This window comes from Pseudophryne corroboree, chromosome 12 (genome assembly GCF_028390025.1).
Source record: "Pseudophryne corroboree isolate aPseCor3 chromosome 12, aPseCor3.hap2, whole genome shotgun sequence".
In the NCBI taxonomy this organism is placed as follows: Eukaryota; Metazoa; Chordata; class Amphibia; order Anura; family Myobatrachidae; genus Pseudophryne; species Pseudophryne corroboree.
In genome coordinates, this window is record NC_086455.1 from 75,989,352 (window position 1) to 76,014,427 (window position 25,076).

The window sequence follows — 25,076 nt, forward strand, 5'->3', positions numbered from 1 at the left end:
GGGAGCAGTCTGTGTTGTTCTACATGTTTTCTCAATGCCAGATAAAATGGCACTTAAGGAGCATGTGGCCACTGTACGACTTGCGCCACAAGGGAATATGGGGGTTATTCAGGTTTGTTAGCAAACCAAAAAAGTAAGCAACTGGGCAAAACCATGTTGCATTGCAGGTGGGTCAGCTGTAATGTGCAGATAGAGTTAGATTTGAAGAAACAAAAAAAAGGGGAGCGCTGGGAGAGTCTAATAATTACATTTATTAATGAAACAGTGTTTCAAATGCCACATGAATAACAATAAAATAACCTAATAAAAAATACATAAGTTTATTTGATAAAATATAAAAAACAATGTTAGATACGGCTGCAATGTATCACCTGAATTATTAATATGAGTCTTTATAAACTAAAATAAATAGTGAAGTAACACTTCATATAACCAGTATTTCGGCCGTGCGTCCACGGACTAAAAGGTATTGTGGATGGGAGACTAGTGAGCGGTACCTCTTAATATAGTCGTTGCTGTTATACTGAATACAGTTCTCTCCTATGCTTATGCGCATAAGAGCCCCGCTGTGATATTAGAGACGGCTCAGCTTAGCAGAGCGTGCAGCGTCTCAATACTTGAATCGTGGACGTTAACACTGAACTGCTCATACGTACTGATTAAATGGGGGCCGATCACTCCTATTATACGGTGTCCGATGTGAAGAAATCTTTCAGTTATAAACGCTGTACTGAGCCGGGTATGCAGCGGCTCGATGCAGTAGGTGTACAGACAGTTGCACCGCTGGTAGATTGTCCGTAAATAGCGGTAGAAATCCAATCGGTACACCCGGCTAGGAGGATATCAGGTGAATTTGCAGTCAAATCGAGTCCTTTAGTAGAATGCCTTAACGCGTTTCTCGGCCTATAACACTGGCCGTTTCATCAGAAGGAAGTGAATGAACAAGTGGTGGCTGAACTGGGTATATATACCATATCAATTAAAAAATCAAATTCAGCTGTGATACTGAATTATTTCTAAACACAAGTCTCTGCTAAATTCTGCTGCATTTGACTGCATATTCACCTGATATCCTCCTAACCGGGTGTACCGATTGGATTTCTACCGCTATTTACGGACAATCTACCAGCGGTGCAACTGTCTGTACACCTACTGCATCGAGGCGCTGCATACCCGGCTCAGTACAGCGTTTATAACTGAAAGATTTCTTCACATCGGACACCGTATGATAGGAATGATCGTCCCCCATTTAATCAGTACGTATGAGCAGTTCAGTGTCAACGTCCACGATTCAAGCATTGAGACGCTGCCCGCTCGGCTAAGCCGAGCCGTCTCTAATATCACAGCGGGGCTCTTATGCGCATAAGGAGAGGAGAGACTGTATTCAGTATAACAGCAACGACTATATTAAGAGGTACCTCTCACTAGTCTCCCATCCACAATACCTTTTAGTCCATGGATGCACGGCCGAAATACTGGTTATATGAAGTGTTACTTCACTATTTATTTTAGTTTATAAAGACTCATATTATTCATTCAGGTGATACATTGCAGCCGTATCTAACATTGTTTTTTATATTTTATCAAATAAACGTATGTATTTTTTATTAGGTTATTTTATTGTTATTCATGTGGCATTTAAAACACTGTTTCATTAATAAATGTAATTATTAGACTCTTCCAGCGCTCCCCTTTTTCTTTTTCATCCACTAGGGGACACTGGAGTCCTATACAGTAGGGGTGTGAAGCTTGCAACCGGAGGTGTGGCACAATCTAAAATTAGCATTGTCTGCACAGCTGGCTCCTCCCCCTTCACATCCCTCAGTTTGGAAAATTGTGCCAAAGAGGTACAAGCACAAGAGGGGAGCTCTTGCTCCTTGAAGATTTATTTTTATTTTTATATTTTTTCATTTATACTTGCCCAATCCCTCCTCACTAAAGGGAGGGTGCAGGTTTTTAGAAGCAAAACGGTAAATGCCCGATCCCACCTAAATGAAAGGGGGTGCAGGCTTTACCAGAGAAAAAGGCTGCGTTTCCCTAATAAAAGGGGGACAAAGTTTAGCATGGAGAGACAAAGATTCCAGCTAAAGGGGTCTGCATCTCTCTGAAGGCACCAACCGTGAGTACTGGTTGTATTTAAGATACAGAGTGTTACAGATAAGGCTACGTCAACCTAATAAAGGGGGACAATGCATTCAGAAAAGAGTGACAAGAATCCCATTAAAGGGATCTACTTCGCTCTATAGGAAAATCTGAGACATCAGGTTTTTATACAGATCGGGCAGACCTCTTATTGTTTCTGTGCTGTTCTATAACTAGCAATGTCTATTTCCTCAGAAAAAGTCAGAGTCTAGTGGTTAGGCATGCTGACTGCCAACCTAGAGGTCCTAGGTTCAATCCCCAGTATGGGCTGTGCTTATATTTATTTAGCTCATGTGAGTACTGAGGCAGCGCAGCGTCTCCCGCTCCCCCTCTTCTCCTCCGGCTCAGTGACAGGCTGAGTGGTGTGTGTGTGTGTGTATCTGCTGCGGCTGACAGCCGCAGAATCCACAGTAATTACTGAGCCGCTCTTAATCAGTGCGCGGCTGAGATCTCCACAGGGCGCAAGGCGCTCCCTCCCTCCATGGCAGCTGCACGCATGAAGGTCGGGGGAGAGACACGGAGGGGGACCCGGCGCGCGGCACGGATCATTCCGGCTTAGAGGGCTAATCCCTCATGTCAGAGAGCAGGCAGATCGATTCCTGCTAAACTGTAGAGAGTGGGGAGTTGAGCGCGGGGGGTAAACTCCGGCGCAGGATACACTATGCTGGGACGCTTACGATCTGTACAAAAAAACTTCAGTGGCGGCCAAATTTTAAAAACAAAGAGGCGCCAAGATACTGTGCAGGGGAAGCTCTACGCCCCCTATTGTGGTGCCATGTTTCATGACCAGTTAGAACAGGGGGAGGGGAAAAATGCATGTAGATATCTGATGCAAAAAGGATTTTCCACGTGTCTTTAAATCAAGCATGTTTATGCTTTTAGATGTTTTCAAAAGGACTTCTAATACAAAGATCCTATGAAAAGGAAAGGGAACGGCTGGATATCAACCCCGACCTCAGAACTGAATCACAGTTGGGTGTGCGAGGGTTGCAACGAGACTTATTTAAAATAATTATTTTTTTATTTTATTTTTTTACTCTCTCTCTCTCTCTCAGAATCCAGCCAGGTGAATTCAATGTACATTGGTTCCTGTCATCCGCTACGGCATTCCGTTGCCTATTATAAAAATGAAATGCGTAATGCTTATTACCAGCACGGTAACTCCTGCTACCTTTGGTGTCCATCTAATTACATATTTATATATACATAATGCCTCCAACGGACGCTGCTGACAGGTCCGGCAGAGAAGGGAACATCAGATATTGTCACCCGATTCAACTCTATCTGTATCAACAGTTGGTGGTCTTGTGGGTGATAGTTGAATGAGTATTGATATTAATTCTTTAATTTTTTACTAAACAGGTATTTCAAAAGAAATGTCAGAATCCCGCAAGCAGCAGTCGGAAAGGTCTGAGGGATTCTCAAGGACTATGGAGGAATTTCTGATTTAAATTAATCCCTCCTGCGCAGCAATTATGCAATGCGAACAAAGCGATTAAGAGAATCCTCATCTTCTTACACGAAGGAGGAAGAGGGCCTTATTATAGATAAAGAGGCAAGATAATTAAGTCTGCCTTAGATCAGGAGTTTAGAGTCCCTTATAGAAGCGGTTATGGAGACCCTAAATTTCAGGGAGTAAGAAGTTAAGGATCCAGAGAGTTTTCGATTGATTTGTATCCCACAAATTGTTGCCAGTAGTGCTCCCTATTCCTCAAACTCTCCAGACTCAGATGGCGAATGCTTGGAAGCAACCTGATAAACGCCTTCAAGTGCCAAGGAGGTTTGAATTTAAGAATCCTTTATAAAAAAGTGTAATGGTTAAATGGGAGGTGCCGCCTATTGGGGATTTTCACAGAAGGCAATGTCACCTAGGCCTAGCGTGACCGCCTTAAAGGATATGTCAGGTCGCACACTGCATCAAGAGAAATTTTTGTACCGGCACATGGTCACATGGCCTGGGCGTAACTAGGTAACACGGAGGAGGTTTTCTCAGTAAACAGAGCATATTCGAGAACCAAAGGACGCTAATAAGATAACGTCCTGCATCTCGGTTCCTGACATTTCGGCTAGAAGAATTTTATGGCTCGGTGAATGTTATTTGGTCCCGGGTTAGACAAGTGGATTTTGCAGGCAACGGTAGGGAAATCTACCTTTCTACCTACTTCTTACTCGAAAACCACTTCACACGTTAGTGGAGATTACTCGGGACCAGTGTTTAAATTCATTCGTTCACTGTTAGTGGAGATTACTCGGGACCAGTGGAGATTACTCGGGACCAGTGTTTAAATTCATTTGTTCACTGTCGTACCGAGCCAGGAGAGGTTTTGGAGCAACAGACTCGTGGAACCAGGGGTAGGAGTCATTCAATGTCGACACCCAGAAAGAAGAACAAACCTGCTGACAAACCCATGGCATGACCGTCTCTCTGCTCAGCTGGGGTCCCCCTTGGTGGGCGCAGTATTGAAAGCTATTTCCCAGTGACAGGGTAGATTTTCAGGAACATACACACAGTCCGGTTCCTTACAGCACAGGGGATTAGGTGTCCGTTGCGAGCATTCGCATTACAGGCGGCAAATTCAAAGACTCCTACATACAAAGGGTTATATCGCCAGTCCCGGATCCTCAAGGTTGACCGGGATTTTATTCAGATCCTTTGGTAGTGCAAAACCGGATGGGGCGGTCAGACCATTACTAAATTTTACAAGTCTTAAACCAATTCCTATCGGTTTGCTGATTCAGGATGTAGGAAATCCAGTCAGTTATTGCAGGTTTGGAACTAGGAGAGGTAATGGTATCCATGGACATAAGGGATGCATACCTTCATATCCCGATTTGGACCCCCCACCAAGCTTATTTAAGATTTGCACTGGTGAAGGATCCTTTCCAAATTAAGGATCCTACCATTCGGTCTATCGTCAGCTCCAGTACTCTTTACAAGGATCATGACAGTAATGGTGGCAGGATTGAGACGATCTCCTGATCAAAGCCTCCTCTCAAGAACGGCTCAACTTCTCATTCAACATGGGTGGATGGTGAATTTCCAGAAATCTACCCTCAGACCAATGCAACGGATTCAATTCTTATATCTCATCTTGGACACAGTAAGATTGAGGGCTTTCTTACTAGAGAACAAGATCCAGGACCTACAGAGGCTAGTTTCTCCAGACGGTCTTCCTGCACCTCTCTGCGCAACTTCTCGGGATGATGGTGGCGTCTTTCGAGGCTCTCCAGTACGGCTGACTTCACTAACGACCATTCCCAATGAACTTACTGCTCAGGGACCAGGGTTACACTGGCTCCTGCATCAAAATATCCGATTTCCACAAGAAATACGGATCTCCTTAATTGGTTGGTCGTTCCACTAAAGAGCTGTCCTAGAGACCCGTCAGTTTCAGGGCAAATGGTCTTTGCAGGAGAGCGGGTTACCCATAGCCATTCTCGAATTGAGAGCAGTTTACAATGCGCTTCTCTTAGCCGAAGATATAGTCAGCTGTCAACAGAGACCTGGGAAGCAGATTATCACAGTCGCCAGGACATGCATCCAGGCGAGTGGTGATTACACAGATCTTCGACATGATGGTGAGTAGATGGGGTCTACCTCAGGTAGACCTGATGGCGTCTCGACACAATCATCAACTGCCCAGGTGTGTGTCCAGGACAAGAGATCCAGCAGCAGAGGAAGTGGACGCGCTGACACTTCCTTGGTGTTACGGAAAGGTTTACATTTTTCCACCTTTCCCACTCACCCAAATTCTACAAAATGGGTAATACGAGAGCGAGTATGGGCAATTCTCATAGCACCAAATTGGCCCCGCAGAGGTTGGTACTCGAATTTATGGGGGATACTAGCGGAAGACCCTTGGCGGTTACCTCGAAGGGAGGACCATCTATATCAGGGGCCGTTCCTCCACTCAGACCTGAACAGGGTACGTTTCATGGCGTGGCTGTTGAGACCCGGATCTTACGAGACAGAGGGATACCAAGAACGGCTTTTCCTAAAGATGATCGCTGCTAGGAAGCCGGTTACTCCCATGTATGACTGCAGACAGTAGAAGAAGTACATGGACTGGTGTTAGGAACATGGGTGGAATTCGACGAACTTCCACTTTTTCAGACTTCTACTTTTCATTCCAGCTGGTCTAGATGAGGGACTAAGATTAGGTTCCTTGAGGGTTCAAGTTTCGGCTCTCTGCATCCTATTTCAACAGCGGTTAGCGTCCTTACTAGAGGTTCAAACCTTTTTACAGGAGGTTGTGAGGATACAACCTCCTTTCCATCTTCCCACGGCGCAGTGGGACTTAATTTTTTATTGGAATTTTTGAGATCACCATCTTTTGAGCCGTTGGAAAGAATGGACCCGCATTATCTCTCTTGGAAGGTCACGTTATTACTTGCCTTGGCTTTGGCCGGATGGGTTTCGACGGTAGGAGCCCTATCATGTACGAGTCCTTGGTTAAGTTTCTAGAAGGATTGGGCAAAACTCCGTACATGAGCGGATTTACTTCCTAAGGTCGTTTCAGGGTTTCACGTAAACCAACCGATTGTGGACCCATCTTTTCAGGGATTAGTAGATGGGGAAGTGTCTTTCGATGTTGTCCGAGCTTTACGAATATACGTACAAGTTACGTCGTCCTTTAGACGGTCGGACCATTGGTTGTTCTTTATGATGGTCCAAAGATTGATTGACCAGCATCTCGGCAGTCTTTGTTTAGATGGAATAGCCTTGCCAATTGGCAAGCTAATATTTCCTGCGGTAAGCTGGTTCCGGTTCAGACTCGTGCTCATAATGCCTGATCAGTGGGTGCCTCATGGGCGGATATTAGAGGTGCTTCCACTACTCAATTTTGCACAGCGACAACGTGGTCTTCAGCACACACATTCGCAAACTTTTACAGGTTTGATACCTTTGCGTCCGGAGATTCTAAGTTCGGACGTTTAGTTTTGCAGGCCACCGACAGCACTCCCTCCCTGGGGGATAACTTTGGGACGTCCCCTACTGTGTAGGACTCCAGTGTTCCCTAGTGGATGAAAGAGAAAAGAGGATTTTGGTACTTACCGATAAATCCATTTCTCTGAATCCTCTAGGAGACACTGGACGCCCGCCTCAGTGCTGTCACCCTGCTGTGTTCAAAGTTCCCTTGGTGGATTGGACCAGCAATACGTTGATCTACATGGGTAATGCGGTCATGGATGCGGCTCCCGGATTGTCCTGGATTCCTGCTTTGCCCGTCACAGCCAGACGCACTCCATGTCTTAAAATCCTGGGAAGCGGGTGCAGAATACAACAAGCGCCCTTCTGTGCCTTTAACTATTGCCAGTACCATTCTGTTTGGGTTAGAGCTGAACAGCATCATATCTGCTGCTACATGAGGTAAGAGCTACTTCTTTGTGGTTAAGCCCACTAAACCTATGACAAAGGTAGAGGTCCTCCTGAGCCTCCTGGAAGAGAAGAGGCGCTCCTCCAAAAGCTTTAAGCAGCAGCAGTTTCCTCACTGATGCTGCTCTGCTATACAGCCCCCCAATGGTAGTGGACAGGTAAGTGTGTGTGTGTGTGTGTGTGTGTGTGTGTGTGTGTGTGTGTGTGTGTGTGTGTGTGTGTGTCATTTAACCCTTCCACCTGGATTTGGCCCTGGGGGAAAAAAAAAAGATACAAACAGATGGACTTATTAAGGCCATCTTCTGTATACCTATAATATGGCTTGTGCTAATGCGCACTGATAATGACTAGTAGCACCCCAAGCATACAAATGGGGGGCACCGCAAGATGCGTACAACTCAGCAAACGTGTGAATATATGCCTTTTATTAAGTGCATGCAATGGAGAAGCAGGTATGTCAATGTCCATCCCACTCTGCGTCAGGCTCAGGGCCGTCTTTTCGTATGGGCTCAGTGGGGTCTTTGCACAAGGGCCCCAGGAGTATAAGGGCCCTAGGCTGATAGCTGAGGGTCTCCTCTTTCCAGGGGTACCAGGTTTTTAAAAATCGGCCCTCGGGAACCGGAGATATCTGACTTCAAAGCAGTGGTCCCCATCCGAGCCTGTTAATTTATCTTTCCAGACAGATATCTTGGGTTCTGTCTGACTTAAGGTGGGTACACACTAACAGATATATCTGCAGATCAATTGATCTGCAGATATATCTATGGACGGATCGAGCAGTGTGTTCAGCATACACACTGCTCGATCCGTCGGGGACTGACGTCATGAACTGGGCGGGCGTGTACACACGCCCGCCCAGTTCACCTGTCAATCACCGCCGGCCGCCGCAGCATGTGTACGGGCGGTCGGCCGACCGCCCCGTACACACACAGCGACGCGCCAATATATCGGTAGAAATATTGGCCGTCGGCTGTGCTGCGCGGCCGACGCAATACGTCTGTGAACGACGGAGTTCACAGACGTATCGGCCGTACACACTGGCCGACGGTCCCACGATATATCGGCCGTTCAGGAGAACGGCCGATATATCGACCAGTGTGTACGGGCCTTTAGAGTTTTTCTGAAAGTAACATAATAACATAGTATTTGAGGGAATTCCACATCCTGATTGCCCTAACAGTGAAGAACTTTCTCTCCTCCAGTCGCAGCGAGTGCCCACGTGTCCTAAACTGTGTTATTTTAATAAATAATTCCTCTGATAACTCTTTGTGATGTCCCTTTACATATTTGAAGAGATTAATAATATCTCCTCTTAGGCGCCTCTTTTCTAGTGTATACATATTCAGCCTAGTAAGTCTTTCCTTATAGTCCAGTCCTTCTAGGCCTTTAATCAATTTAGTAGCTCGCCTTTGAACACTTTCGAGTTCACTGATGTCTTTTTTATACAATGGTGCCCAAAACTGAACACAATATTCCAGGTGCGGACGTACCAATGCCTTATACAGCGGCATGAATACATCCGCGTCCCTTGTCTCAATTCCCCTTTTTATGCACGATAGCACCTTACTTACCTTCTTTACTACGTTTTGACATTGTGTACGGTTATTAAGCCTATTATCAATGAATACCCCCAAATCTTTTTCCAACTCGGTTTCCCCTATGCGTTCCCCATTTAATATGTAGGATGCAAGTTTGTTTTTAGTCCCAAAATGCATAACCTTGCATTTGTCTGTATTGAACCTCATTTTCCATTTAGACACCCAGAGTTCAAGTTTAGATAGATCATTCTGCAAGGACTCCACATCCAATTCTGAATTAATTACCTTACACAGTTTAGTATCATCTGCAAAGATTGACACTGTGCTTTCCAGGCCAATTTCTAGGTCATTGATAAATATGTTGAACAGTAGTGGTCCGAGTACGGGCCCTTGTGGTATTCCGCTGACTACTGGGGACCAGGTTGAGGACTTCCCGTTGACCACTACTCGCTGTAACCTGCTATCCAACCCGCTGCTTATCCATGTGCAAATAGTTTATCCTAGGCCAATCTCCTTTAATTTGATCATCAGTCTCCTGTGAGGAATTGTATCGAAGGCTTTTGCAAAATCTAGGAAGACCACATCCACTGCTTTTCCTTGATCAAGATTATTGCTCACTTCCTCGTAGAAGCTACTGTAATTAAGTTAGTCTGACATGACCTGTCCCTCACAAACCCATGCTGGTTCTTGCTAATAATCCTAGCGGACTTCAGATACTCCTGTATGAAGTCCCTTAGAATTCCTTCCAATATTTTCCCCACTATAGATGTTAAACTAACTGTTCTGTAGTTTCCCGGAAGATTTTTGGATACCTTTTTAAATAATGGCACTGCCTCAGCTATAAGCCAATCCTTCGGTACCATGCCTGATCTAATTGAACTATTGAAAATCAAGTATAGGGGTCTTGCTAGTTGTGAACTAAGCTCCATAAGAATCCTCGGGTGAAGTCCATCAGGACCAGGTGATTTATTAATCTTAATTTTGCTTAGTCTCTCCCGGACTACTTCTTCGCTTAAACAAGTATCTAACCATGAATCATTGCTGTGACAATTGTTATGCTCTACTCCCACCATCAGTTCTTCACTGGTGAATACTGATGAAAGAATTTGTTCAGTATTTCCGCTTTTATTTCGTCATATTAGGTATACTTCAAAAGCTGAGACTCTCCCCTGTCAATGGATGCTGACAGCGTGTCTCTACTATGCCCAGAACCAGAGCTATAAGCCTTCCAGCAGCTGGTCCCTGTCCAGCTCCACACACCTAATATGCAGTTTTATATTTTCATTGATGCTTTGCTCTGTCTCCTGAACTCTGATCTCCAAGTCCCCAAATCCTCCTGAAAGGTGGGACTCTCTACTGTTTTACCTCATTAAAAGCGAAGAAATCTATTTCCAGGAACTGGAGATATCTGCTGTCAAGCAAGCTACCCTCACACCAGGAAATGATGAATATTAAGCACACTCCACTATCCACCCCTCCCCTACGTATTAAACACCCCCTACCACCCTGGAAGTCATGTACCAGGGCCACTTCATTCAGTCCAATGCCTCCTTCTACAGTTTCGTGTTCTCCCTCCCACCATCTGTGCAGTAAAGGAGTAGAATTACTGCTCCAGGTCCTACATGCTGAGTGGAAGATAGATCACCCGCTACCGGCCGCAGGACATCAAAGCAGCGCTGATAGCACCCCAACCCTTACCGCTGGAGGATGGGTAGGGGACCCAGTGCATTGCTTTGCCCAAGGGACTACACTGCTGTTAAGGCGGCCCTGGTCAAGGCTTGGTGTTTACATCCACGTAGCAGGCAATTTAAATGCTGATTCTTAACAAACTTGGGCTGGTACTCTCAGTGAGCACTGTGACAGAGCTGAGTCTTATAATACCTGCTAAGCATGGACACATTCCACATGAGAGAGACTGAGAGATGCAAGTACAATCTCCCATACATCACAACACGTCTTAGTAACACATTACTATAGAGCAGAGATTTTCAAACTTTTACAACTCGCGGCACACTGAACAAGATTTAAATATTGCCAAGACACATTCAAATATAATGGTGATGCATGGTACAGTTGCGTGTCCTAGGATGTCATGTCACAGTTTCTCCATAGGTAATGCCTGAGCCACATCTGAGAAAGCCAGAAAAGCCCAACACTGCCCGGGTCCAAAATTAGAACTGTCTCTGCAACCACTAAACCCACCGATATTGATCATTCCAGGGCCTCAGTAGTGGCAAAACACTGACAGGCCTGGCTGTGCTTCTATGGCGGCACACCTGGAGACTGCTCAGGGCACACTAGTGTACCACGGCACAGTGGTTGAAAAACACTGCTGTAGAGTAACTCACCTGCCAGCATCCGGGAGAGGGGCAGATGAATGCTGACTGCATCCCTAGACACCTTAAATGGATAGCTTTTATAGGAATGACCACACATCTCTATCAGTGTCTTCTGCTGAGAGGCCACAGGTCTAATGCATTGGAGGACACTGTGATGACACTCCTTGTAGGTCCTGAGCAGTATATCATCCTTTGTTGTGGGGATAAGAATGAAAGCTTATTTAGTTATTGTAGAACTACAGTGCAAACATTCCTAAAGGGGAAGTACCTAAGGCAGATACATAAATGTAATATGCATGGCAATTGTAGGTCATTTTGTTTATTGCTAACTTATGACAAAAAGGCCAATGATATTCTCTAAGGGAAAAGAAAAGTGTGACAATGGACAAATGCAATTTATCATATGTCACAAATCTACAAAAGATGGTAAATGGAAAACTATTGCAAAATTGGTAAATGCGGTGCACCTGTGATGCCACCAAAACCCTTATCAACACACTCACCATAGCGCGTCTCCACTACTGTTACCTCCTCCTCTCTGGCCTCCAGCTTACTCATCTTATCCAACTTCAAACTACAGTGCCAGAAATGCTGCAACAGGTTCTTTATCCCATTCAAATCCACTACAAACTCCTCACCCGCACATATTACTCTGCCTCCTTCTACATCTCCAAGCTCATTTCTGTCCACACTCCCCTGCTTTGTTCCTCCAGGTGCCAACACTCCTCCACCCTGGTTACCTTCTCCCACTCCACCCCCCATCTCTAGAACACATTCCCTGGCCAAATCAGTCTTTTTCCAGTCTTGCCAGCTTCAAATGTGCACTCAAAACAACCGCCCAGCCTACCCATCCTTCCTCCTAAATCTCCACTTTCCTCTGCTCCCTTTTCCCCAGTTCCCCTTTCTATTGATCACCCCTCCTCTTAGTATGTAAGCTCTCACAGACCGGGACCTCCTTCCTCACAGTCGTCTCGTAGCACAACCTTTGCTACCAGTGTTCCTTGTCACTTTTCTCCTTGTTCTATTCAGTGACTGATTCTGTATGCAGCCAGTCATTGTGTACAGGTTCACAGAACTGCCTTGCCTTCCATGTGACTCACCTTCACTTGCCCGTGAAAATCCAGTGAGTTACCCTAACTCTCGCCCCCTGACCGTGTCATAACTAGTTTGTTGGTGGTTCTTAAGATATGACATTTATGATGAAACGGTCTTCTCCTGTAGTGATGCATCCGAACATTGACTGAATACACAGAGAAAAGCAGCAGGTAAGTTATGCTCTTACGTTGCTGGCGCACCACTCCTGAATTAACATCAAGACGTTCTTCAGCTGCATCTGCATAGAAATTGCAGCCTCCCAGTCAGAATCCATCTCAACGTGTTGTCCTATCATTCTACTTATCGCCTCCATGCCCTGAAGAAAGGATACGTCATTAACAAAATGTTCTCTCCATACTTTATGTAGCACACTCAGAAAAACTGCACTCAGGGCCTGATTCAGGGTTGGTTGGTAATGCAATCGCAAGCCGCATTCTCAATAGCGGTTGCAGAAATAATCTCAGCCCCCCACCATGTGCTCCGCTGTGCGATGGAGTGTACAAGCGATCAGATGCCCACTGTCAGGCTCCGTGGTCTGTACAGCTGCAATGGAGATTGTAATAACCAACATCGGTCACACCACTGACACTTGCAGTAGCCTGGGATCTAGCCCAGCTACTCTCCTCAAATCCAACTATACATGGCCTCTGAAGCAATGGATGTGACTGGGAACATAGCAGCATGCCCAGACCCGCCTGTGACACTCCCCTCCCCAGTCCCCCCCTCCTGTGAAACGCACAGGGATAGCAAACCCCTTCTCAAGCGTTAGCCATGTTGTACACAAGGTGGGAATGCCATCAGACATTTGGGTCTGAGAGTAAGGATTTCCAGGACTTTCTGCGCATACGCAGTACCAAAATATCACTCAACTGCGGCAACATCAACAACGCGTCTGTCTCAGAATTGGGCCCTTAGTCCAGACGTTTTTTGACTACAGTATAATGATAAGTAATCATATGCATTTCCTTCCAACAGTAAACAAAATATACAATAGAAGTACTAAATAAAACTATTTACATTAAAATGTTTAATTCAGAAACAATCTATTTAAAATGTATCAAAGTAAAGGAAATGACAAAACATTCAGCTGCAAGCTCTCTGGTCACAGCTGATAGAAGATTTTAAGTTTGTAAAAGGTACAAATAAAAGGCAATGACGCTCTCTCACTCACCAAAAGGGCCAGTTACCCCGACCCACACCCCAATGATCTCTTTTACATATTGATCGGGATGGCTGGATGACAAAGGGCCTAATTTAGACCTGATCGCAGCAGCAAAATCGTTCTCTAATGGGCAACACCATGGACACTGCAGGTGTGGCAGATATAGGGGTGTATTCAATAGATGTTGGATCCTTTCCAACGTAAAGGATCAGACAACTCAGTTTTCAATGAGCGGCATTCCCGACAATGCCAATCCGACTTTGTTTAAAGTCGGAATGACATTGTCGGAAACGGTGCTAAAACCTGTCGGATTTGGCCGTGTTTCCGGCAAAACACGTAGATCCACGGCTATTCCGCCGATCCACGTGTTTTCCCACAAGTCTGAATTGCCGACTTGTCGGAAAGGATTGAATAGGTCGAAACAGTTTCTGTCCTAAAAAAGTCGGAAACTGCCGTCTTTCCGACAAGACGGCAGTTTCCGACTGCAATTGAATACCCCCCATAACGTGCATAGAGAGATAGATTTGGGTGGGTTATATTGTTTCTGTGCAGGGTAAATACTGGCTGCTTTATTTCTACACTGCAATTTAGAATTCAGTTTAAACACACCCCTCCCAAATCTAACTCTCTCTGCACATGATACATCTGCCCCACCTGCACAGTACATGGTTTTACCCATTAGAGAACAATTTTGCTGTTGCGATCAGGTCTGAATTAGGCCCAAAGACCCGGCAACATTGCCATAACATCATCCTCCTGCACTGTCTGCAGTATCTGTGCTGCTGAAAGATCCAACTATTCTTCAGATAGAGTGGCCAAAAATGGACATGGATGTATGCGCTGGGGTATACAGGCTAGGTCTACTCGATAGTAACACCATAATGTGTATGGGATTACCAGTACCAATGCAATTTAAAACACTTTTGTTTTTCTGAAATTACCTGCATGCACGACAGAACACGTAGTAGAGACTGAAATCCCTCTATAAACTTGACTTGTAGTTTCTCTGACCATGATGTAGGTTTACTTATGAGGATGTATCTAAAAGAAAGGGAGGGGAGATGCCATTAGGCCCATAACAAATAAATTATATACTGTAGTCAATACTAAAAGGTATGGTATAATGGTTGGGTTCACTACGATATGCCGGCGGCCGGGCTCCCGGCGACCAGCATACCGGCGCCGGGAGCCCGACCGCCGGCTTACCGACAGTGTGGCGAGCGCAAATGAGCCCCTTGCGGGCTCGCTGCGCTCGCCACGCTACGCGCGCCACACTATTTTATTCTCCCTCCAGGGGGGTCGTGGACCCCCACGAGGGAGAATAAGTGTCGGTATGCTGGCTGTCGGGCTCCCGGCGCCGGTATACTGAGCGCCGGGAGCCCGACCGCCGGCATACTGAAGACCACCCTAATGGTTAGCATTACTGCCTCACAGCACTGAGGTCATGGGTTCAACTCCCACCATGGCCCTAACTGGGTGGAGTTTGTATATTTTCCCCGTAATTTTATTTTCCGGGCAATTCAATTAGTGCCTGTTTTTTCCGGCTGAAAAACTATCTATTTTCAGGTGAAAACAAATAGAATCCATAATAAGTTCATAGAATTCTGTGTTTTTGTTACTGTGATGGCGAAAAAAGCAAATTATTGGGCACTATTTATCAAAGCCTGCCGAGGTCTCATAAAATAATGCCCGATAATAGTTACTGGGGGCCGCGCTTTGGGGTTTAATTGGGTAACCCTGGGGGATCAATTAGCCTGCTGTAAATTACCACAGCTAACTGAAACCCCCTTTAATGGTATTTTGTGAAAATAAATCTTCTAAAAAAAAAACACTGTATGTAAAGATTTAAGATACTGATGATGGAATGTGATGAGCACCAAATGGGACAAAATGAGCCAGCACAGGACTGCGAAAGCAGCAAAGGGGGTAATACACAGTTCTGCCCAAACAAATACTACAGTATTTTGTCATGTCAATAACAGCATCACAGACATTGGAAGCATGGTACAGGTATATACACCTACTTGAGGTCAAAGATTATTGCATACACTCTGCAGAATCGGTCCTGGCTGTATCCCTGAAAGTTAAACTTGTTATCTGCATCTAGATATTCGGGAAGGACTTCCAAAAGCGTCTCCGTGATGACTCTGATTACACTTTGTTCCTCGATGAGCAGCCGAGCCTGTACAAAAAGACTGTTATCCATGGCTGACTAACATAGCACTGTTTTATGGTACATCAGATAAACTATACTATACTCACAATGCTAGTTTAGTGAACACGCCAAGACATTTGCTGCAGATACTACTCTGACAGCTGAAAGTCAGTAACACTTAAAAGCATTATAGCCTTAAACCTATCATTTGTGTCAATGAGCCTGTGCATCTCTGAGGACCAATAACTGTAAGTGGCATTGTCTGTATGCAGGCACAGGGTGTGTGTCCTCTGTACAATGGTCTGTATGGGAGCAGGATGTCATGTTCAAGAGAAATCCCTTTTACATTGTGTCTTGTGAAAGATTTATGTATCCTGGGCGGCTGCTTCATGCAGCTGCTCTGGAGATACCGGAGTAAGTGACATAGGGGAAAACCAGACGGAGGCAGGCATGAGTCAGTATTCAGCATCTCTATAAAGTGCATGTGTATACTTTATACCCTGTCATGGGCAGAGGGGACATAAAGGGGTTGATTCTGAGACCTTGCAAGAACACAGATAGCTCATTTTTACCATACAGCGAATCAAATTTATGCAGTTTTTGCAACCAAAAGAAAAAATATCTATGTATCTATCTATCTATCTATCTATCTATCTATCTATCTATCTATCTATCTATCTATCTATCCATCTTTCTATCTATGGCTGGTGTAAGAGAGGGGAGGGCCCACATGCAGGCTCCTCCTTTGTGGCAAAGCACTAGACTCTGGATTTGGAACAGAGTCGACTACACATGTGCAAATCTCCGGGAAAATGTTTGCCGGGTCAATGGCGATTCTGTCTTTCTATGAAATGGCGTTTCATGTAACAGGGCGAAGGCATTCTTACAAAGACTGGAAGACCGTTCCTGACGGATCTCTTTCACCTAAGCATGGGACTGACGCCAGAGCCAATACGAATGACAGTGGCTACAGCTGTAGTGGAAAAACATTGGGCAGAACGGCTTCCTGCTGGAAGCTGCACCACGGGTACTCACATTAGCCCTATGGAAACATGCATTAGAGATAAGGGTGTAAATCAGGCTTCTGCCACATCAGGCAAATACAGCCACGTGGTGTCTGACTCTGCCCCATACTGCACAAATGGCTGTGTACTGCAATACAGACTCTCTCTCACACACAATGAATACACTCTCCCACTCCACTCACACCCCACACTGAAAGCTACTGCAACACTTATAGAGAGTATTTCAGGCTAATAAAAACAATAATGATATCATCTTTTCTCTAACTTCTCCTTTTCTTGAAGCTAGTGACAGATTCCTCAGACACTCTTACAGGATGTGTGTGCAATGTATTATTACAGCAGGCGGCTACTGGGCCATGGGGTCTATTTTCTAAGCGTTGGATGGAGATAAAATGGACGGAGATAAAGTACTAGCCAATCGGCTAGCTGCCATGTTACAGGCTGTGTTTGAAAAATGACAGTTAGGAGCCGATTGGCTGGTACTTTATCTCCGTCCACTTTTATCTCAATCTAAGGCTTAGTAAATAGATCCCTTAGTGCTACATTGGTTATCACAGTTTGCTCCTACATACCAGGGTGGGAACAGTGAAAACCTGAACTGAAATAGCAGTCACTGAGATGTTCCTGTCTCGATCGTCATCCATGTATTCTTTTTGGACCTGCTTGTAACACTGAAACCACAAGAGAAACAAGGTCAGTAGCTGTAAAATGCCTTACACTGATGTACTGTAACAGCCACATTCACACTGATGCTATAATAAGATATGTCCCAGGTCAGGGTGGGCAGTACTGTAACAGCCACATTCACACTGATGCTATAATAAGATATGTCCCAGGTCAGGGTGGGCAGTACTGTAACAGCCACATTCACACTGATGCTATAATAAGATATGTCCCAGGTCAGGGTGGGCAGTACTGTAACAGCCACATTCACACTGATGCTATAATAAGATATGTCCCAGGTCAGGGTGGGCAGTACTGTAACAGCCACATTCACACTGATGCTATAATAAGATATGTCCCAGGTCAGGGTGGGCAGTACTGTAACAGCCACATTCACACTGATGCTATAATAAGATATGTCCCAGGTCAGGGTGGGCAGTACTGTAACAGCCACATTCACACTGATGCTATAATAAGATATGTCCCAGGTCAGGGTGGGCAGTACTGTAACAGCCACATTCACACTGATGCTATAATAAGATATGTCCCAGGTCAGGGTGGGCAGTACTGTAACAGCCACATTCACACTGATGCTATAATAAGATATGTCCCAGGTCAGGGTGGGCAGTACTGTAACAGCCACATTCACACTGATGCTATAATAAGATATGTCCCAGGTCAGGGTGGGCAGTACTGTAACAGCCACATTCACACTGATGCTATAATAAGATATGTCCCAGGTCAGGGTGGGCAGTACTGTAACAGCCACATTCACACTGATGCTATAATAAGATATGTCCCAGGCCAGGGTGGGCAGTACTGTAACAGCCACATTCACACTGATGCTATAATAAGATATGTCCCAGGTCAGGGTGGGCAGTACTGTAACAGCCACATTCACACTGATGCTATAATAAGATATGTCCCAGGTCAGGGTGGGCAGTACTGTAACAGCCACATTCACACTGATGCTATAATAAGATATGTCCCAGGCCAGGGTGGGCAGTACTGTAACAGCCACATTCACACTGATGCTATAATAAGATATGTCCCAGGCCAGGGTGGGCAGTACTGTAACAGCCACATTCACACTGATGCTATAATAAGATATGTCCCAGGTCAGGGTGGGCAGTACTGTAACAGCCACATTCACACTGATGCTATAATAAGATATGTCCCAGGTCAGGATGAGCAATGTTTACAGAACACTGCATTAAAGGGACAGGATTGATATAATGACTATTACTTGATCGTTGTAAATCAAAGCACGTGCGTAACACTGCAACTGGTTTCAAGCACTCATAGAGCCACAGTAGACAATCACGTTACTCAAAAATCTTTTTTAATCATTGGAAATAATCTGATGTGCCACATACTGTAGTTGTAAGATCCCAATGTACAGTATATGATTCACATCATGAGAAAATCACCAGTAAGGCGCATTGATGTATGTTCAAGCAAAAAGCTCAAAAGTGACCGAGCCGACTTTAGGGCTATTTTTGCAGGTAGGTACAAACATTTGCTGTGCATGATGGGAGGAGTAGGGTGCATCAAAGGGACAAGATTAAAGTAGAAAAAAAAAAAACTATAGAGACTAATGAGGACAAAAGCAAAGCACATTTTTAAGTGGGGACATAATCTGATTCCTTCTCATATACTGTTTACAGTAGATGCCCCCCAAGTACCAGCCATCTGCAGTTCAGATTCCCCCAATTACCAGGCATACTAAGTATTCCCAGCGGAATATTATACATTGAGAATTCCCATTTACACAATACATTTTATTTGTTGTCATTAATAAATGATGAGGTATATTTTTATACATTATACTGTGTTGAAGAACAGTATCTGTTGACCTTATATGAGATTTGTGCTGGAATTACCTTGTATACCTTGTTCTTCTCTTAAATGGATAGGACAGTGGTTCCCAAACTTTTTGGAATCATGGCACCCTAGGGTATCAGCATTTTATTCATGGCACCCCTAGGTCAAAAGCTTCTTAGCGAGAAATTTTGAAATAAATATTAAATCAAAGATTGTGTTTATATGTCATCTGTAGGTTCCATTATGTGGTGAGGAACAGGATTTGCTTCTGTTTGGCCACATAGTTTATGATTGGCAGCCACCAGCACTGGTTTTGCCTATTACATTGACCAGAAATAATTTTGATTGGTCTTGGACCACCAATCCAAGGCACCCCTGCAAGTGTTCCGAGGCTCCCCAGGGTGCCTAGGCACACAGTTTGGGAACCACTGGGATAGGAGTATCCCTAATATTCCCAACAGCAGCAACCTCTGAGACATATACACCGAGATACTATTAGTAGCACAGTCTATATCTACATTTACACCCCCAATTACCAGCCATCTGCAGTTCAGATTCCCCCAATTACCAGCCATCTGCAGTTCACATTACCCCAATTACCAGCCATCTGCAGTTCAGATTCCCCCAATTACCAGCCATCTGCAGTTCAGATTCCCCCAATTACCAGCCATCTGCAGTTCAGATTCCCCCAATTACCAGCCATCTGCAGTTCAGATTCCCCCAATTACCAGCCATCTGCAGTTCAGATTCCCCCAATTACCAGCCATCTGCAGTTCAGATTCCCCCAATTACCAGCCATCTGCAGTTCAGATTCCCCCAATTAACAGCCATCTGCAGTTCAGATTCCCCCAATTACCAGCCACATGCAGCAGATGCCCGCCAATTTACAGATGTAAGGTGATCAGATACCCACCCACCTGCCATATGCTGCTCAGACACCCCCCAGATACCAGCTGTATGTATGCTGTTCCCCAACAGCTCGCCATATGTACACTGCTCAGATGCACCCTTATTGCCAACCGTCTGCTGCTCAGATGCCCCCTTATTGCCAACCGTATGCTGCTCAGATGCCCCCTTATTGCCAACCGTATGCTGCTCAGATGCCCCCAATTACCAGCCGTATGCTGCTCAGATGCCCCCTTATTGCCAACCGTATGCTGCTCAGATGCCCCCCAATTACCAGCCATATGCTGCTCAGATACTCTCACTGCCCAGCAATACGCTGATTAGATACTCCCCAATTGCCAGCCTTATGCTACTCCGATGCCGCACAATTAGTAGTCCTAGTCATATGCTGCACAGACATATTGTCAGATATATGTTGTATGGATTAATCCTTTCCGCACATCCTGACACTTTACCTATTAATAAGCTGTATTCTCCCAGCTCCGCCATATCACTCTCTAGAAATTCCGAGGTCATCAAGGGCTATAAACTCTAATGGCCTCAATGATCCCGGAAGCATTATGAACGTTCTAGGAATAAGTGCCGGAACCACACAGGCCTATTACCGTGCAATCAATTTTTTTCCCAGTCTAACACATGAGCATTTGAAGTTGTCCAATTTAGTCCTGGAAAAAAGTGACAAAGTTGTCCGTGTGTGGGCACTCAGAACTGTCATGTAATACCTAAACAAGCTATGAGTTGCATATATGTAATGTAATGGATAATATTCTCGCAACTTTAAAAACGGGGGTCTATTCATGAAGCAGTAAAAAGAGTGGAGAAGTGAAGCTGTGGAGAAGTTGCCCATAGCAACCAATGAGCTGCTCCGTACAATTGTATAGTATGCAAATGATAAATATTACTTCAATGCTGATTGTTTGCCAAGGGCAACTTCTCCACTGGCTCACTTCTCCACACTTTTCACTGCTTCATGAATAAACCCCTTAATGCATTAATGGACCGTCTAACGAATTACCTTCACAAACTCAACAGCGAACAATTTCTTATACTCCATCTCCATGAAGAAACTGCTGAAGATCAGATCATGAAGAATGCTCCTGAACCCTGCAATACATGTTTTCTGGTGAAGATAAGATAAGATAAGATTGCTACTAGCCAACATCACAATGACGCAGACTTCAGAGAGACAAAGCAAGTTGCCCGATTGTGATGTGGTTGGAGAAGCTATCGCTGCTTATTACATAGAAGCAGCAGTGATAGCGCTAATACGGTAATGCAGCAGGAGGCAGCATGCAGCACCCATCTAGAGGCCAGGAAAGCTCCGTCCTCTAATGCAGATCCTTAGTGAGGTACAAGTGGAAGTGCTCTAGTGCAGTGTTTCAGCCTTTCTGGGTGGATAAAACAGAGGCAGCATCGGATCATCTGTGTGAACATCAGTCCTCTGCGTAACCCTCAGGATACTCAGGATGGCTGGGATATTCACGCATCCGGGGCCAGGGAAGCTGTGTCAAAAGACGGAGACAATGGCCTTGGCATGCCTCATAAACCGGGCTATACTCCCCCCGTATTTGAGAGCGCTGCCCATCGCCGCCCAATCCATGCCAACTAGTGGACACAGTGGGATGTAGTTAATATCCTGGCGGTCCATAACCCGGCGGACAGAATATCGACGCTGGAATCCCGACCACGAGAATGCCGACAGCTGCGCCACGGCTATTCCCACTCGTGGGTGTCCACGACACCCAAGAAGTGGGAAAAGATCCTGTGGCGAGCCCGCAAGGGGCTTTCTAGCACTCGCCCAGCTGCCGGCATTCTGATGGACAGGATTTCTGCGTCGTTATACTGACCTCCGGGATCCTGGCCGCTGGGATTCCATCCCCAAACCGCAATAGCATGTCAATTATGCACCTGCTCAGGGGGACACTGCAACCGTTGTCATATCCACAGACTAAAATTCATTGGAGATGTGCGGAAACATCTCTGGATCAGACCCACAATCGGCGAGAGGCAGCATACTAGGAAGAGATCTATACGATCGGCCAACTGGGGACATCACAGTGACAGTGGAGCCAGCCCATATAACACAGCCGGCCGGAGAAACCACCTTATAAGAGACTCAGACCAGCAGCATGGTGAGGACGCTACATCGGAAAGGAGGTTTATCAGCTAATAACCTCCATGCAGCTAAATGACCGGGGGGACAGAGACCAGCGCATGTAGCGGTAAGATTAAAACATGTCAGCAGGACGCCGCTGATATGCAGACTATATAACATACGGCGTGCATGGTTTCTGGGGACTGCTTATGCATAGTTTATGAAGCAAACCTTTTCCCAGAGTTTGTAAAGAGTTTGGATTGCTACTACAATTCTGTTTCACTAGGACCCTCATGACCCACAATTGTCAGACTTTGCATTTCTAGATCACAAGAAGAATTTATTATCAGTGGGCCAACCCCCATATTTAACATTTTAAAATATATATATATAAAAAAAATGATTGACAGACACACACCTTTATGAAGCTTGGCATCAGACAGTATTAACAAACTGACATAGCACAACTCCTTTAAAGAGGACATTGTGTATGGCTTCATGCAAACTTGACAGAAGATCTGCCGGAAATCACCTAAAAAAACAAAGAAGGAATAATAGAATAATAATAATAATAATAATAATAATAAAATCAATTTGAAGTACATCAGCAAAATACTCAATAAATCCAAGAGACTAGGGGATGTAGTTATGTGACCGGCGGTCAGTAGACCGCCGATCACAATATAGGCATCTACATTCCGCCCACCCACAATCTCAACAGTCGGCATGCCAACCAACAAGGATTTTTCCCACTCGTGGGTGTCCACGACACCCAGAGAGTGGGAATAGAACCTGTGGCAAGCGTGTGGCGAGCGCAGCAAGCCTCAAGGGACTTCGTTGTGCCTCCTGCCCCCCACACCACCTGCCGGCCATCTTCATTCCAGAATGCCTGTGTCGGTATGGTGACCGGCGGTTGGTCACGCAATACACACCCACTAGCGAGACTAGTGTGACTACTATACAAATAATAACAGTAGACAATAGTGTCCATTAAAAGTCCAGGCCAGTCCAGTTTCCTCTCTAAACCGGGACTATTTGAACATCATTACAAAGACTAACCCACGGCTCATGTATCTGCATTAACATCTAGTTTAGCAAAGCAGAAGATAAATATGGTAAATACAGGGACAGTACACTGCAAGAGCACGACGAGTAATATAGCCCTCAGACAAACATATCAATCATAAGAGTTACTTGAGTAGGCCAGGAGTTTGTTCAACCAGATCACGAGACGGCAAGCAACGGCCTGATGTGCCATTACCAGAGAATGCAACACTTGCACATGGAGAGGCCGCAGAGAGACGTTCTCCGAATACGTCTGAGAGGGAAGCACACAACAAAAATAACGTGATCAGGAATGTGTTAATGGACAGAAACTTGGAGGCTCAAAATAACAGAGTGGATCAGGGGCAGTAAGGAGGGGAAAGTAATATTTGGGTAAAGGGAAGAGGAAACATACAGTGGCCCTCGCTAGGTATAACCTGCGTACATTCCCCAATTTGCTGGCCTAGGGTCACAGCTCAGGCCGTCTGTCTACAGTTCATATGTATTAATACATAAACCAATAGAAATGTTTTCATTGCAGACGTGTCACAGTGGAGGGGCTACAGTCATCACCTTTAGTTTCTCTGAGGTCTCCTGGCATTCTTCTAAAGTGCCTTCTTTGACGGTTGTGCGACCCTGCGGAAGAAATGAGGCTAAACGTTATTTGCTCAAATCTGCGGAAACACGGCAAAAGAGAATATCATCATGTACTGTAGTGTACAAGTGTTTGTGCAGAATAGGTGCCGTAACACATAGCAACCATTACATGTGTACCAGGGTTCATTGATAGGATTTTCTTTAAATAGGTTAGAGGGCTCAGACACTGAAATAACTGGTCACAGCATGGTAAAAGAGATATTTATGTTAGTTTTGGTACACATGGCGACCAGTACAGACTTCAAAATAAACACAACATACCAGGCGAGGGTCCAAGGATGCATTGTATGGGCGCTACAAGGTAAGGATTATAACTATTTGGCATACATGGCGTGTCGAAAACGTAAACATTGTTCACTGCAGACCAACAGGGTTCATGAGCCCCATGCCCATCATATATGGCCATGTGACCAGTATAAAAGCCCCATGTCCACAACGTACAACCCGTTAGTCCCAAATGTGGACTTGCCATGCCTCCACACACAGCCCTATGCCCAGTATAACAGATACGTGGCTACCAAGGTTTAGTGCCCACTATGCAGAGGTATTTATTCACCAATACAACCTCATTCTCATTTGCCACCTTTATAAAGCCATGTGCCTACTACAACATCCCCTTGCCCACCATTGCACTACTGTCCGCTGCCACCTTTATAAAGCCATGTGCCTACTATAACAGTCCTTTGCCCACCACTGCAGCCCTGTGTCCAATGTAGTACAATTTTTTCACCAATATAAAGCACTGTGCCCAATGCCAGCCACAATACTCTTATGTCACCTAGATACAGCGTCATGCCCAGCCCTTCACTGCATAATGCCACAAATATATAGCTTTATGCACACCACTGTACTATTTTATTCCACTTATAGCTCCTTACTGGCCACAGTAGTGTTTGGTCCCAATTTAATATAACTTTATATTGTTACTAAGTTCTCCTACTTTATACTACCTTGGTGTGGTGTATTTTCTTTCCCCATTAGCTGATGTATAACAGTACTTCAGTACAGTGTGTACAGTGTGTTACAGTATTACAGCTGTGCAGCTTTCAGCTAC

General features: G+C 45.1%; 1 protein-coding gene across 1 annotated transcript in view; it reads right to left on the reverse strand.

The window, feature by feature from the left end:
* UBR1 (ubiquitin protein ligase E3 component n-recognin 1) overlaps positions 1 to 25,076 on the reverse strand; it is a 296,661-nt gene that overhangs the window by 164,193 nt on the left and 107,392 nt on the right. Inside the window, exons 7-15 of the mRNA XM_063947658.1 lie at positions 23,939 to 24,001; positions 23,516 to 23,639; positions 22,740 to 22,853; positions 21,242 to 21,330; positions 17,406 to 17,504; positions 15,678 to 15,835; positions 14,595 to 14,694; positions 12,679 to 12,807; positions 11,406 to 11,586 (exon numbers count right to left, since the gene is read on the reverse strand). Coding sequence (XP_063803728.1) covers positions 11,406 to 11,586; positions 12,679 to 12,807; positions 14,595 to 14,694; positions 15,678 to 15,835; positions 17,406 to 17,504; positions 21,242 to 21,330; positions 22,740 to 22,853; positions 23,516 to 23,639; positions 23,939 to 24,001 — 1,057 coding nt within the window. The remainder of the gene's footprint in view (positions 1 to 11,405; positions 11,587 to 12,678; positions 12,808 to 14,594; positions 14,695 to 15,677; positions 15,836 to 17,405; positions 17,505 to 21,241; positions 21,331 to 22,739; positions 22,854 to 23,515; positions 23,640 to 23,938; positions 24,002 to 25,076) is intronic.